The sequence below is a fragment of the Grammomys surdaster genome, unplaced genomic scaffold (genome assembly GCF_004785775.1).
Source record: "Grammomys surdaster isolate TR1022 unplaced genomic scaffold, NIH_TR_1.0 125688, whole genome shotgun sequence".
Lineage (NCBI taxonomy): Eukaryota > Metazoa > Chordata > Mammalia > Rodentia > Muridae > Grammomys > Grammomys surdaster.
In genome coordinates, this window is record NW_021620524.1 from 1850610 (window position 1) to 1863822 (window position 13213).

General features: G+C 52.2%; 1 protein-coding gene across 3 annotated transcripts in view; it reads left to right on the top strand.

The window, feature by feature from the left end:
- Aatk (apoptosis associated tyrosine kinase) overlaps positions 1-13213 on the top strand; it is a 37120-nt gene that overhangs the window by 15237 nt on the left and 8670 nt on the right. For all 3 annotated transcript variants that reach the window (XM_028787849.1, XM_028787848.1, XM_028787850.1), the window contains exons 2-5: positions 7752-7885; positions 10418-10565; positions 12602-12681; positions 12966-13084. In XM_028787849.1, the coding sequence (XP_028643682.1) occupies positions 7841-7885; positions 10418-10565; positions 12602-12681; positions 12966-13084 (392 nt within the window). In that variant the 5' untranslated portion in view covers positions 7752-7840. The remainder of the gene's footprint in view (positions 1-7751; positions 7886-10417; positions 10566-12601; positions 12682-12965; positions 13085-13213) is intronic.

Consider the following 13213-nt stretch of genomic DNA (forward strand, 5'->3'; position numbering starts at 1 on the left):
TATGAGTACACTGTTGCTGTCTTCAGACACAGCAGAAGAGGGCATCAGATCCCATTACAGATGGTTGTGAGTCACCATGCATTTGCTGGGAATTGAACTCAGGACCTCTGGAAGAGCAGTCGGTGTTTTTTTTTTTGTTTTTTGTTTTTTTTGAGACAGGGTTTCTCAGTGTAGCCTTGGCTGTCCTGGAACTCACTCTGTAGACCAGGCTGGCTTCGAACTCAGAAATTCACCTGTCTCTGCCTCCCAAGTTCTGGGATTAAAGGCGTGCGCCACCACCGCCTGGCTCAGTCGGTGTTCTTAACCGCTGAGCCATCTCTCCTGAGCCATCTGCCGTTGCTTTTCTTAATCAATCGGTTTGCATGATCTGTATGGTTCCTAGGCCTCCGTGGTACTTAGATGCGACTTCTGTCCCTTGAATCAGTGACTGCTTTCACCAAGCAGTGTGAAGCGCCGCCTCGCCGATAAGGAGAACGCCACACAGGATTCTTCTGACAGCAGTTTACTTGTTACAGCTCTTTTAGATGGTGTTACAGCTCTCTTAGATGGTGGTGTTACAGCTCTCTTAGATGGTAGTGGCGAAGGACCTCGAGCCCCAGAACCCATGGCTTATATAAAGCCCTGGGAGAACGTGCTGCATGCTCATTGGCTCTTTAAGTGTCACCTAATTAGCATATTAGTTTTCATTGGCTCTTTACGTGATGCCTAATTAACATACTAGTTTTCGAGCCTTGCGCATGCGCACATTCAGCTTGGCTCCCTCAAGGAGCCGGCGCCATTTCGCAATGCATGCGGCTCCCGACAAAGCAGGGATTCAACATTGAGGTTGTCAGGAGATAGGATGGCCTCTGTAACCTCTGATGCACTGCAGCCCCAGAGGGATAGTGGGAATCCTTCTCACTGGCTGTCATAAAGTGCACAAGAAAGAGCAGACTGTGTGCTGCATGTGACTGGGGCATACTGGGAACAGCCCTCAGCTCTACCCTCCCTTCCTTCCTCCCTCCCTCCCTCCCTCTTTTCCTTCCTTCCTTCCTTCCTTCCTTCCTTCCTTCCTTCCTTCCTTCCTCTTCCTTCTCCTGCTCTTCTTCTTCTTCTTCTTCTTCTTCTTCTTCTTCTTCTTCTTCTTCTTCTTCTTTTCTTTTTTCTTTTTTTTTTTTTTTTTGAGACAGGGTTTCTCTGTGTAGCCCTGGCTGTCCCTGGAACTCACTCTGTAGACCAGTCTGGCCTCGAACTCAGAAATCCACCTGCCTCTGCCTCCCAAGTGCTGGGATCAAAGGTGTGCACCGCTATCTCCCGTGTTCCTTCTTCTTTCTTTACATCGAGGTGTTGTTTATTTGCTGTTGTTTCATGTCTCTAAGTGTTTTGCCTGCATGCATGACTGTGTGCCACACCTGTGCCTGGTGCTGACAGAGGTCAGAAGAGGGCATCACATTCCTTGGGACTAGAGTTACAAATGAGCTACCGTGTGGGTCGTGGGAATTGAACCCAGGAACGGCAGCCAGTGCTCTTGTCCATGGAGCCGGCTCTCTAGCTTCCTGCCTGTGGTTCAGGGATAGTAATGTCTATGGAACAGGCTTCCAGTAGAGACAGTAATATGGGGCACACACACTGGGTGGCATGCATGTGTGCACGTGTGTTTGTGAGCACATACATGTGTTTACACGCTCAGCTGTCTGTCTGTGTGTATGCTGCCTCATTGGGTCTGGCCTCTGTATTTGGGGGAGACCTTTTTCTGTCCCAGGAGCTGGTACCCAGCAGGACGGGTGGCCAGTGTCTCTGCTGATGAGAGAGGTATGAATGTCTGGAGGGAGTCAAGACAACTGGGAACAGGAGGGACCCAGGCTGGAGCCAGCTCGGGTAACATCTGTGTTTGTGGGTTGTGGGTGGCTCTAGCCGGGTCTCCTAACTTTCATGTCTTCAGTGATGGGACTGAGTCTGGGAGAAGTGTCTCTGGGGCTCTCCTGATGTAGCAAGGCTTCAGAAACCCAGGTACACATGGAGATTTGAGAGTTTAAAAGCATCCCCGGCTACCTGGTTCTGGCCGGCCCATTTGACTGTCTCACTCTGCCCATCCACCCTCAGGGACTTGGGTCTCTGTGACCACCATGGCCAGCAGAGGATTGATCTGCAGGAGGCAAGAAGGTAGTTCAGTTCAAGACGAGTAAGCATCTGGTGTTGGTTCAAAGTTGTGGAGTCTGATGCCAAATAGTTGAATATTAGGCACAGCACAGTTTGGTGAAAGATTTTCCTAGTGATAACTCAGTCACGAGCACAATATAGTTAAAGGTGTGACTTCATTAAACTTATACTACTTGTGACATCTCCCTTGGAGATGGGGTCTATAGTTTGACTATACATGACACCTTCTGTAAAGATAGGTTCTATAGGTTGACAAGCTCACAATGGGAGTCTGGGGGAGGATCCAGTGTCTCAGCCACATAGTGAAAAGGTCACACGGCTATTAGCCACATCTGCTCCCAGGTTTCTGGGAGGTTAACAGGTTAAGCATCCTCTTCTTTGAAGGAACAAGAGTGTGTATTTAACATCCCTAGCTCCTCTCGGGCTCCTCCGTGAGCACAGGAACCTCCGTGCCTCCCACGTCTCCTTCCTTTTCGGTTCGTAGAGAGAAAATTGTGGCTTTAATAGAGGCCAAGGTTGAATGCATGGTCTGCATGGCTGTGCTAACCAATACAGGCAATCGTAACAGCATTATCAGAATGCCCTCCAGAGGACCGAGGAAAGGGGAAAGCCAGCTTAGTCAGGATGGGCATTCAAAGGTCACCTGAGAAACTTTATGCAGGTCATCAATAGTATGGGAAAGCACACACGAAAACAACACATGCTGGGAGTTTGTTGACCGCCACCACTGTCCTTGAACAACAAGTAATCTACAGTAGCCCTGTCTTGTAGAAATGTGGTTCTTAATCCTCTCACCTCTTGGCTAATTTCTGCCAACATTTTTCTGTAATATTACTAATTAATTATTGATCTTTTCTAATATTAGCAATTAGTTAATATTACTAATTAATAATTAATGTAATATTACCAATTAATTACTAATAATTGATGTAATTTTGCTAATTATAGAAGCCCTATCTGAAACCTCTCTTTGTATTTCAGTACTCGCTCTTTCGACTGGTAATAAAAAGAATGACTAAAAACAACCTCTAGCTTGGCAGAACAACATCACAAAACATCACAATCACACTGTCAAAACACCACACTGTCTGCTATCACGGCTGTGCCTCGTATTCCTCACGACACAAAGCATTTGGATTCTGCATTGACAAGCTGAGAGTTAACATGAGCTCGGATAATGTAACAGCATCATTTTTAGGTCACTGATATTGTGTCCTTGCTGCCTCCCTAAGTCACTGGCTCATTCGTCCTCCTGGGATGTCTCTTCTTGATGGGTTTGTTGTCGTCAGATGTTCCCTTTGTCTGGTAGTCTCCAGGATGCTGTCCTGGTCGGATGCATCAGAGCAGGAGCCATGTGGGACTGTGTTCACCTTTGGAAAGACACAAACGTAACCTCACCATGATGTTAGAAGTGCATCAAGCTCTTTCCATTGATTAGTTTCTAGATCTTTCCATTAGCATATACATTAGGCTGTGTCACTTTAGGGTAAAATGCCTTGGGGGCAACAGAAGAAGCATCCTTTAGAGGGAAAAGGTTTAAAGTTAGTTTGGCTGAGTGTAGCATAGCAGTTGGGGACTTAGGTAGGTGTATATACCCCTCTTTATTTTTATATGTTTTTCACTAATATATTTATTTATTCTCTTTTCATCTCGATCACAGCCTCCCTCCCTCCTCTCCCCCCAGTCCTCACTCCCACTCTAGCCCTTTTTTATTTTTATTTTTAAATTTTGCTGTTTAAGTATTTGATGGTGTCATCCCACAATAGCTTGGCCCTGTCCTGTGGGCTGTCAGGGATTTCAGTGACAGCAAGGATACATAATTATTATTCCATAAATTGCAAAATTCCTCAAGTAGTTTGGTCATATAAGTAGGACCATTATCAGCTCTTAGTTGTGCTGGGAGTCCTAGAAAGGAAATACATAAAGAGCTATTTGACAATGGTGTTTTTGTTAAACCCCCAGGATCCCATGCCATGCCCGGGACCCTGCCCTTCAGCTGACAAGTTAGGGAAAGGCATTGTGCACACTGGTAGAACACTGTAGTGCACACATTTCTACACACCTGACCACAGAGAAGCCCTCAGTCACAGACAGCCTTTGTTCCAGATATCAAGCTGATGTGAGAAGCACCCATTACTGATTATGCACTAGAAGCTTGGAATCCTGTGTAAAGTATGTCTCCAGCAGAAGATAGGCTCTTGTGAGCCTACTCTGACTCCCGCATTGCCAGAGTCTGATCTTTTATGTTAGAGGAAGGAAAACACAATACTAAAGAACAAACAAAACCTATTTAATTAACAACGGTCATTAATGTCTACGGATTTAAACTTCAGGCTGTTTACATAAAGTTTGGGATCTTTAAACATTCAGGGCAATTTTAAATCTGAGGTTGAGAAAGACCACCCCCTCACACACACACACACACACACCGGGTGACAGGGTACTCAGAAATATCTGAGAAATAATCACCAAAAGTTCATGCCAGCTGATACTGTAAATGGCACAAGAAAGGTGAACACTACCAGAGCGTGATAGTTCCATGGAGCAAGAACGTGCTGGAAGGTTCTAGTTTGACACATTTCTCAGACAGTCTGATATCATTGTTTCACAGGCTATACCAAAAAATAGTAATTTTAGGTGAAAACCTCAAAATCAGACAAACTCAGTTTTAGGGCAGGATTCCTTTACAGAGATGCTGACACTCTTCCATTTCTGTCTCCGAGGTACTCATGCCCTGCTCTTTCTGTTTTCTGCTCACCAGACTGCATCCTTGAGGACCTCACTGTAGACATCTTCATCCTTCCATTACTCCTTCTCCCCATCCAGAGCCCTTCTGCAACATTCCTTGTCTCTCACGTTAGACTGGTCCCCATTCTCAGAGCCGCTCTACCCTCATGTGCTAATTTATACATGGAGTCTGTTGGTGTTGAGCCTCAGTCTTCCTTTAACATACCCATTTGGGGTGAGGATGTGCAAACTGGGGCTCCAAAGCCCCCTCATGACTACCAGACTCTGATTCCTCCTTGGTCCATCTGATAAACAGCAGAGTCTGGTTTTTGAAGACCTGTTTCTGTCTCTCAGGTCAAAATGAACAGAGTCTGACACGCATCATCCAAGTTAGCAGAACAGAGCCTCTTCATGAGCTCCGAGTTCCCTCCTGCTAAGACCTGACAGCATATGTCCCGCAGAGAATTTTTTTTTTATGATCCTCCTGAGAAATCCTACATTACTGTGATCCAGCTTGCAAGATAATTGACTGGGATTCCCCTGCCCCCTTCCACGGGTTCTTTTTATATTAGTGCCTATGCCTTCCCAGTTTTCAACACCAATGGTTTCTCATTCAGGAGACATGGGATGAAATCTTAGCCACTTGCATAAAGTCGCAGAGCTTTTGCTCTGAATATTTTGCTCCTCTGCATCCTCACAAACATTGCATAAAATGCTTTGTCTCAGGACAGAGAAGAACCCAGGTTACTTCACTTTCTTGCTTCCTGTCCTGACTCCTGGCATGGGCGGACTCACTTCCTACCCCCGAGTTTAGTTTAAAGAAGAGACTTCTTACCTTCTCCAAGAGTTAAGCCCCACATCGGGTGCCAGCCGTGGGGCTGGTGATGCATCCCTTCCTTTGAAGGAACAGTGCTATGTGTTAACATTCCTGGTTCCCTTTCTGCTTATCTGTGAGCACAAGAACCTCTGTGCACCCCACACAGGCCCACTTACCAGCCAGCACCTTGTCACAACCCTCTGTGGCCAAGGCCTGCTGAAGTTCAGAAGGGACCCATGGAAAAGTCAATGGCCTTGATGAGCGGTCGGGGCGAGGGCTGGAGTGGAGGGTGAGCTTGGCCCTTTACCTGGTTCATGCTCATGAAGCCCAGGAAGTAAGCAAGGGAAGGGATAAAGCACCAGATGCCAGCCCCAGGTCTCAGGGCCGTCAAGTGGGCCTGTGAATGGAGGGAGCAGTGAGTGTAGGAGGGGCAAGTTCTGATGCCATAGTGGCACCAGATGGAGAAAGCAGAGAGGGCTCACCATGGCAACGGCAGAGTCCAAAGGGGCTTGCTGTTTCCTGGAAGTGCGTCCTCACTCATGTGTCCACCCCATGGTGGAGTCAGGGCTTACACTGATGGAACATTCAGGTGTGAGCACACAGTATCACTTGCACGGGGTGGGGGTAGTTCGCATACATACATGCAGGACAGATGTGTAAAAAGGCAAACACATGCAGGCATGCCTGGAAACCCTGCCTGTTAAGGCCACTGGAAGGGCATTGGCTCAGGATGGGGACTGGTCCCCTGTGTGGCTGCCTCCTGTGGAGCTTTAGCTTCTAGCTGTTTACCCTGCCATGGTATCACCATGAACGCTGGCCTCCGCTACTCTGGCTCACAAGGACCCTGTCATCTCTAGGTGTGAGATGGAAAGTGTTCACAGGCATGTGGCATCCAAATAGGAATCCCGGTCTGTGCTTGTGTTGGTCCTCAGGTTCGCCCTCCTCCAAGCAGCCCTCCAGATGTTCATTAGCCAGAAGCCCTGGGGCCTCATCCGTGCTGAGTTTGGAACTCCCAAGTGTGTAGTACAGCTGCCTCGGTGACAAAGGCGGCACAGACTCAGCACCCAGGGGAGCTGGGGTGCTCTACATAGCCAGGGGTTTAATGAGGACCCATGGGTAGGATGACTCAGAGTCTGTGTGCTGAGGAAGGGCAGGCTGGGAGGCAGAGCTATTTCCAAGCACATTCCTCGCCATCCAGTGGACACGCTGGGCTGGCCCCATAGGCCATCTGGAGACACCACAGCTGGCTCCCAACTATAGTCTGCTAAGGAACCCCAGTTTGGAAGCTCAGTGTGAGGGAGTTGGGGTGTGTTCTGCTGTCCCGGGCACCTTGGTGTCCTCATCTGAGATGTGCGGGCTCATTTAAATCAGGGGCTAAAGAATGTGGCAGATCCTGCTCCCCCCAGGTCAGAAGCAGCCCCTGGGGACTTCGGGGGACAAGCCAGGGTTGGAATAGGGGGCACTTTGTTGCCCAGCAGAAACGGGGCAGCTCCTCAGTGCCAGTTGGGTCTCTGCACCTTGGAAAAATCAGCTCCCTGCTGTCCCCCGCTAGTCAGGGCCTTCAGCGGCCTTTCAGCCCCAAAATGAGCTGAGTGGCGTGAGAGGAGACGAAGACTCCACTGTGGGTCTTCCTTTTCTTGAATATCAGTTTTATGTGTGTGGATGTTCTTGCCGGAATGCATGTCTATTGTTTTTGTACTGTATATGTGCCTGGTGGCAGTGGATCCCCTGGGGCTGGAGTTAGGGTGGTTGGGAGCCCCCATGTGGTTGCTGGGAATTGAACCCAAGTCGTCTGTAAGAACAGCCAGTGCTCTGAACTACTGAGCCATCTCTTCAGCCTCAGTAGCAATTCTTTATATAGAGGCTGATACAACAGTGACCTTGATATCACAGAGAAGTGTCCATGGACCTTGGAAGTAGGGGCTGAGCCCACCCTGGCCGTTCACTATCTCCAGCTACAGGGCCATTCCTCAGTCTACTGGCTTGAGGCCACGTCCAGGTGCAGGACCAGAGCGAGGGGTCACGTGCTGAGGCTGGGATGGGACGTTTGTTCTCTGCTTCCTTGCAGACGGTGCCCCGCTCAGTGAGCTGTCCTGGTCCTCATCCCTCGCAGTGGTAGCCGTGTCCTTCTCTGGGATCTTCACCGTCATCATCCTCATGCTGGCCTGCCTGTGCTGTAAGAAGGGCGGCATTGGGTTCAAGGTGAGGACCTCACACAGGATCCTGAGGGCATGCTGTGTCCACCCACCACCCGGCCCCCTCCATCTTGGAGCTACCGTGACGGTTGGTTTTTCTGCAGCCACCTGGAGACCAACTGAATCCCTTGTCTGGCATCCCACAGCCCCTCTACTGGGGGCTCCTGGGACCCCATCCCCTGCCCCTCCTTTAGGGACCATCTGTGTAGACATAGCCTCTCACTGTTCCATTCCAGCACCAGGTTAGACTTGTCTGTGTCCAGAGAAACTGAAATGACTGGAAGAAGCCTTTAGGGGCTCTTGAGAGCATTCTGACTCTCAGTAAAGGGGCTCCCCGCAGGGATCCTTACACTTGTGCTCACTGAGTCAGAGGGACAGTGAAGTCACACAGACACACGTCCCTAGCTTGGACATCTTTTGCTCAAAGGACATCCATCAGGTTCCAGAAACAAGGGTGATCCTATTTCTGGAGTGTCCACTGAAGGCCCTGTGGCCTTCACTACAATCTCCCGAGGAGGCTAGACCCCACAGCTGAGGCCTCCCCTCTAGAGATGGAGGCCCTAGGGCCTCCCTGCATCTCTCCAACCCCATGGCCACCATTGTCACACTGTGGTTCTAAACAGGAATGCAGGGCAGAACACACACACACACACACACACACACACACACGAGGCTGAGGAGAGCTGCGGGGGCTGCAGCCTTGTCTGTCAGCACATTGAGGCCTGGCCAGAGCCCTGGACATTCCCGCACCCACGTGGGTCTGCAGGCTGGGCAGGAGGTCAGGGTGGGAGGAGGGCTTGTGGCCAAGCACAGAGCCTGCTTGAATCTTGGGGGTACCTCCTACTGGGTAACCTGCACCAAATGCTATTACCCTTTTGCAGAGTCCTAGCACCTAGTACCACAGGCCCCAGCCAAACATAGGCGTTGAGTTCCTTAACAGCAGTGTGGTGGCCCCAGAGGCCGCAGATCTGCACTGGCCCTGGTGCCCCCACTCCCAGGGACAATCTCCTGACCTCCTGATTGTCAGCACACAACAGGCTGGACAATCAAAGGAGAGTGGCAATCCCGGAGGACCCTGAGGGCAGAGCCTCAGGTCGTAGACTTGGGGGTGGGAACCTAGGGTGCAGCTCAGGGAGCCATTGTGTAGCAAGCCCCTCCTCGGGCACTGAGAACAAGGCCCCACACAGGAACTGGCAGCGGTCCCTCCCACCCTCGCCCTTCTCACCTCCTTGGGAACATGGTGCCCAGAACATTCCAGCACCAGTGTGCTTCTGCTGGAGGATCACTGCCTCCTGCTTCCACAGCGAGCTCCCTGCTGGAGCTGTTCTGGGCAGGGGTTGGATGCTCACTCTGTGCTACCTGATTGCCCGCTGTGCTGGGGGAACCCGGCTGGCTCTCTGGCAAGGGAAGGTAATGGCTGAAGCCAGGACTAATTAATACTCCAAAGGGGGAAGTGGGCATCGCAGGCCCTGGTATGTGGGGCTAGAGGAGATTCTAATGTGGCCTTCTAGGCTCTGGGGAGGGAGAGTTGCCACAGATGTCAGTGACTCTGTGCTCAGAGCACAGACCTGGGCTGGACATGAGGAACATAGGACCAACCCCTTTACAGAAAGACAAATGACCTAGAAAAAGAAGAGGTCCCCAGGGTATGTTTAGCTGTCTGTCCACAGGAATGTGGCCTGGAGCGGGTAGCCAGGCTCTGGTTTGTGTCCAGTCCTCAATTCTCAGAGCCTCAGTCTTCACCTGGTTAGGAAATGTGGGGTGGGACTGAGTGGCCAGGAGATCTGCCCGGCGCTGAGGACAAGCTGGCCTTGTTTCCACTCTGTCCCTGTTTCGGTTTTTATGTATTTGCTTTCGGTTCTAGGCAAGTGTTCTTCCATTAACCCCCGTCCTTGTTTACGGCTGTGGCCTACCCCAGACTGACTCTGTTTGGAATGTGATCTAGAGACGGTGGGGTGGGGGGTGGTCTCTCCTAGGCTGATATTCTTCAGAGTAGCAGCCTGTCCCCAAAGTGGCCTCCAGGGATGCCCAGCGGCTGACTCTTCGGGCGTCTGGGTCACTGGTGGTGCAGGGCTGAGGGGACACCACGGCCTGCAGGCAGGAGGTAGAGGTGGGGACAGCGAACAAGTTCGCTGGGTTCCTCACTCCTGTCCAGCTAGGGATGAGGAACCTAGCTCCTTTCCCCAAGAAGTGCAGTGAGGCCCTGCCTGTAAATCTGCTCCAAGCCATGGGGTGGGTGAGGGACAGGGGGAGACCACTGACAGGGTCCAGGAAGGGATGCTCTGCCTCTGTCTTTTGAACTCTGTAGCCCTTCTCCAAGCAGGACTGGGCTTCTAGCCCCACCTGGGCCTGAGGCCTTTGGCCTCTGCTGAGATAGTGTCTCTGAGGAACCAGGGTCTATGAACAGGAGTGGAGACACCATCCAGCAGAGGCCTAGCTCTAGGCCTGTGTTAGGTTGAGTTTGGGGGAAAGAGGCCTTTCGTAGCCTGCCTCCCATAACCCTCTGTGTCCTGATCTCCCACCTGTGCCCTACCTGCAGGAGTTTGAGAATGCCGAAGGGGATGAGTATGTGGCCGACTTCTCGGAGCAGGGCTCCCCGGCTGCAGCTGCACAGACAGGTCCCGATGTGTATGTCCTGCCCCTCACCGAGGTCTCCTTGCCCATGGCTAAGCAGCCGGGTCGCTCGGGTGAGTGAGCCTGTCTCCCTGAAGGTGTGCACAGCGGGGGATGTGGGCACTTGGGGCATGTGCAGGGGGAAGCCCAGGTCTCTTTGGCTGCACCTCAGGGTGGGCTGTGTTGGAAGGTGTATGAACCCTCTTCTGGACCTGGGGCCAGCTGTCTGCAGGCTCAAGAGTAGCCTTATGTCTGTCATTCCTCCACCCAAGGAGCTGCCATGCAGAAGGGCAGTAACTACCTTTCTCTGCTCTTCCCAGGATGCTTAACCCCAGACTCCTAGTCCCTTATACACACCCTTGTAGGAACATGGCCTCATTGTCCCTACCAAACAGTCTACACACATAGCATAGGGAACAAGAGAAGCATCAACCCCACCCCCACCCCCAAGCCTCCACCCCGACCCTCCTACCCCCTCCACCACCAGTGTAGGCAGGGTCTCTTCCCATGGCTTCTTTGCCCTGTCTGCTCCTCCTGTTTGCCTTCTTCCCAGAGCCTTCTCCTCTAGGCTCATCCCCTCCCTCCTCCAGGCTCTAGAGGTGACAAGATAAATGCTGCTCTGGTCACCGTGGTGCCTGGGACCATGACTACCTCTACAGCAGTCAGCTCTCAAGCCCTTACAGCCTGGAAGTTTCAGCTCAGGGCTGTCCCTTGTCCATCCGATGGCACCAAGAACACTGCAGGAGGTGTCAAGCCAAGAGTGTGGCTGGCCCTAGTGCCTCATTATTGTGGTGAAAAGCAGGCCGCTCTCCCCGCCTCAAGGTTGGGCCAGCCCTCACAGGCTCTCAACTCAGTGCTTCCCATCAAGGGTCCAGCCTGCGTCAAAGGCTGGGGCTCTCAGTACCTGTTTAAGCCAATAGAGACTTAGGCCCTCCAGCCACCAGTCCGGCTCAGCTCTGAATGCATGGTTCTGTGGCCCATGGAGTCTCATGGGGTAGAGCTCAAAACTCAGGCAGGATCTCGACATGGACATTTTTATCCCCTGGCTCAAAGGCCTGCAGCTAGCCCTAGCACCTCCTAGGAGGCAGGCAGGCAGGCTTGACTATTCACAGGCAAGGACAGTGGGTCAGGGACCCAGGCAAAGGTACTTTCTGCACTGTTCAGCCCTGTTGTTTTTTGGGGGGGGGCATCTTTTTTCAAGGAGGGGGAAATTTGGTGTGAGATGGGTCAGCTCACCTAAGCCTTCTCCCTTACCTAACATTCAAGCATTCTCCTGCCTCAGTGCTTGCCCTGTAATCTACTGTCAGGACCCTGAACCTGCTCTGGGACAACTGAGGCCCTAGAGACCCTGGGTTGCCACCAGGCATCCAGACGGATTAGCTTCAGGCCTAAGTCTTGGGACATAGGGCCTGGTGAGACTCTTCTGTGAATTGGGCACCAAGCCGACATTCCCCGAGTCTCTTAGTCCCTGAGGGCAGCAGCCCTCCCTTGGGCCCTCCCAACTGCTCAAACCCCGGCCTTCTGGGCTATCAGCGTGGGAGCAGAATTCAGAGAATCTGAGGGGGCATGAGTGGGTGCAATGAGTCCTGGCCCTCTCCTCTGCCCACAGTGACCCTTCTTCTCCTGTGACTTCACTCAGCCTGTCCCACTGGGAGAATGGGCCCAGTGTGTCCCGTACAGGGCCGTGCCAAGCAGCCCCCAACAAAGGCGGCTTTGGTGTGATGGGTGTTTGAATGCCAGCCCGTGGCAGGGGTGGGGGGTGGTTGGTTGCTCTGCTGTCTCCCCAGGATTTAGAATCAGCTTCTTGCTTCATCCAAACAGCCGTCCAGGCCCTGCTGTCTGGGCTTGGCTTCCTTCTCCCTGTGGCTCTGGGCACCGTTTCCCAGGCTGGCCTGGATGGATATTGAGATCTATGGCTCTGGTGACAGCAGCCACCAGAGAGCCTAAGAGACAATGGCCCTTGATGACAGCCTTCAAGTGTGGCCTCTACTTTATTGAAGCCTTCCTGGCTGGGGAGCTTGGGGAAACTCCCTGAGCCCTGAAGAGCCTGGAAAGAAAGATGGACAGGGAGTGGTGGCTAAGCAGCTCCTGGGTTTCTGTTCTACTCTAGTGCAACTTCTCAAGTCCACGGACCTGGGCCGGCACAGCCTCCTGTACTTAAAGGAGATTGGCCACGGCTGGTTTGGGAAGGTAAGCATGCCTCAGGGCGGTGGGGATGGCAAGGTATGGGCTTGCTACTCCTGGGGATCCCCTGGGGAGGGGGCTCTTTCTTACATCTCCCCATGATTGGACCATGCACCCGATTCCTTTTTCTTCGTTGTGGACCCCAGACAGTGAGAAAAGTGGGGGGCTTGCAGGCGGGCTAGGGCTGAGTGTTCTAGCCAGAGTGCTTGACGGGGAGTGGCACTGGGAGCTAAACAGCTTTTCCTATGGAGACTGAAAGGGGCCCTGGTGATACCTGTCACATCTGGCAGGTGTTCTTGGGAGAGGTACACTCGGGTGTCAGTGGCACACAAGTGGTGGTGAAGGAACTGAAGGCCAGTGCCAGCGTGCAGGAACAGATGCAGTTCCTGGAGGAGGCGCAGCCCTACAGGTGGGTGCTGTGGTGGGGGCAGGGCAGGGGCCAGCACAGTGGGAGAACCTGGTGGATCTGGGGAGGGGAGGGCTGTATTGGCCCCCCCCCCCGTGCACCCTCTCCTGCCCTCCAACTTAAATACCTGTG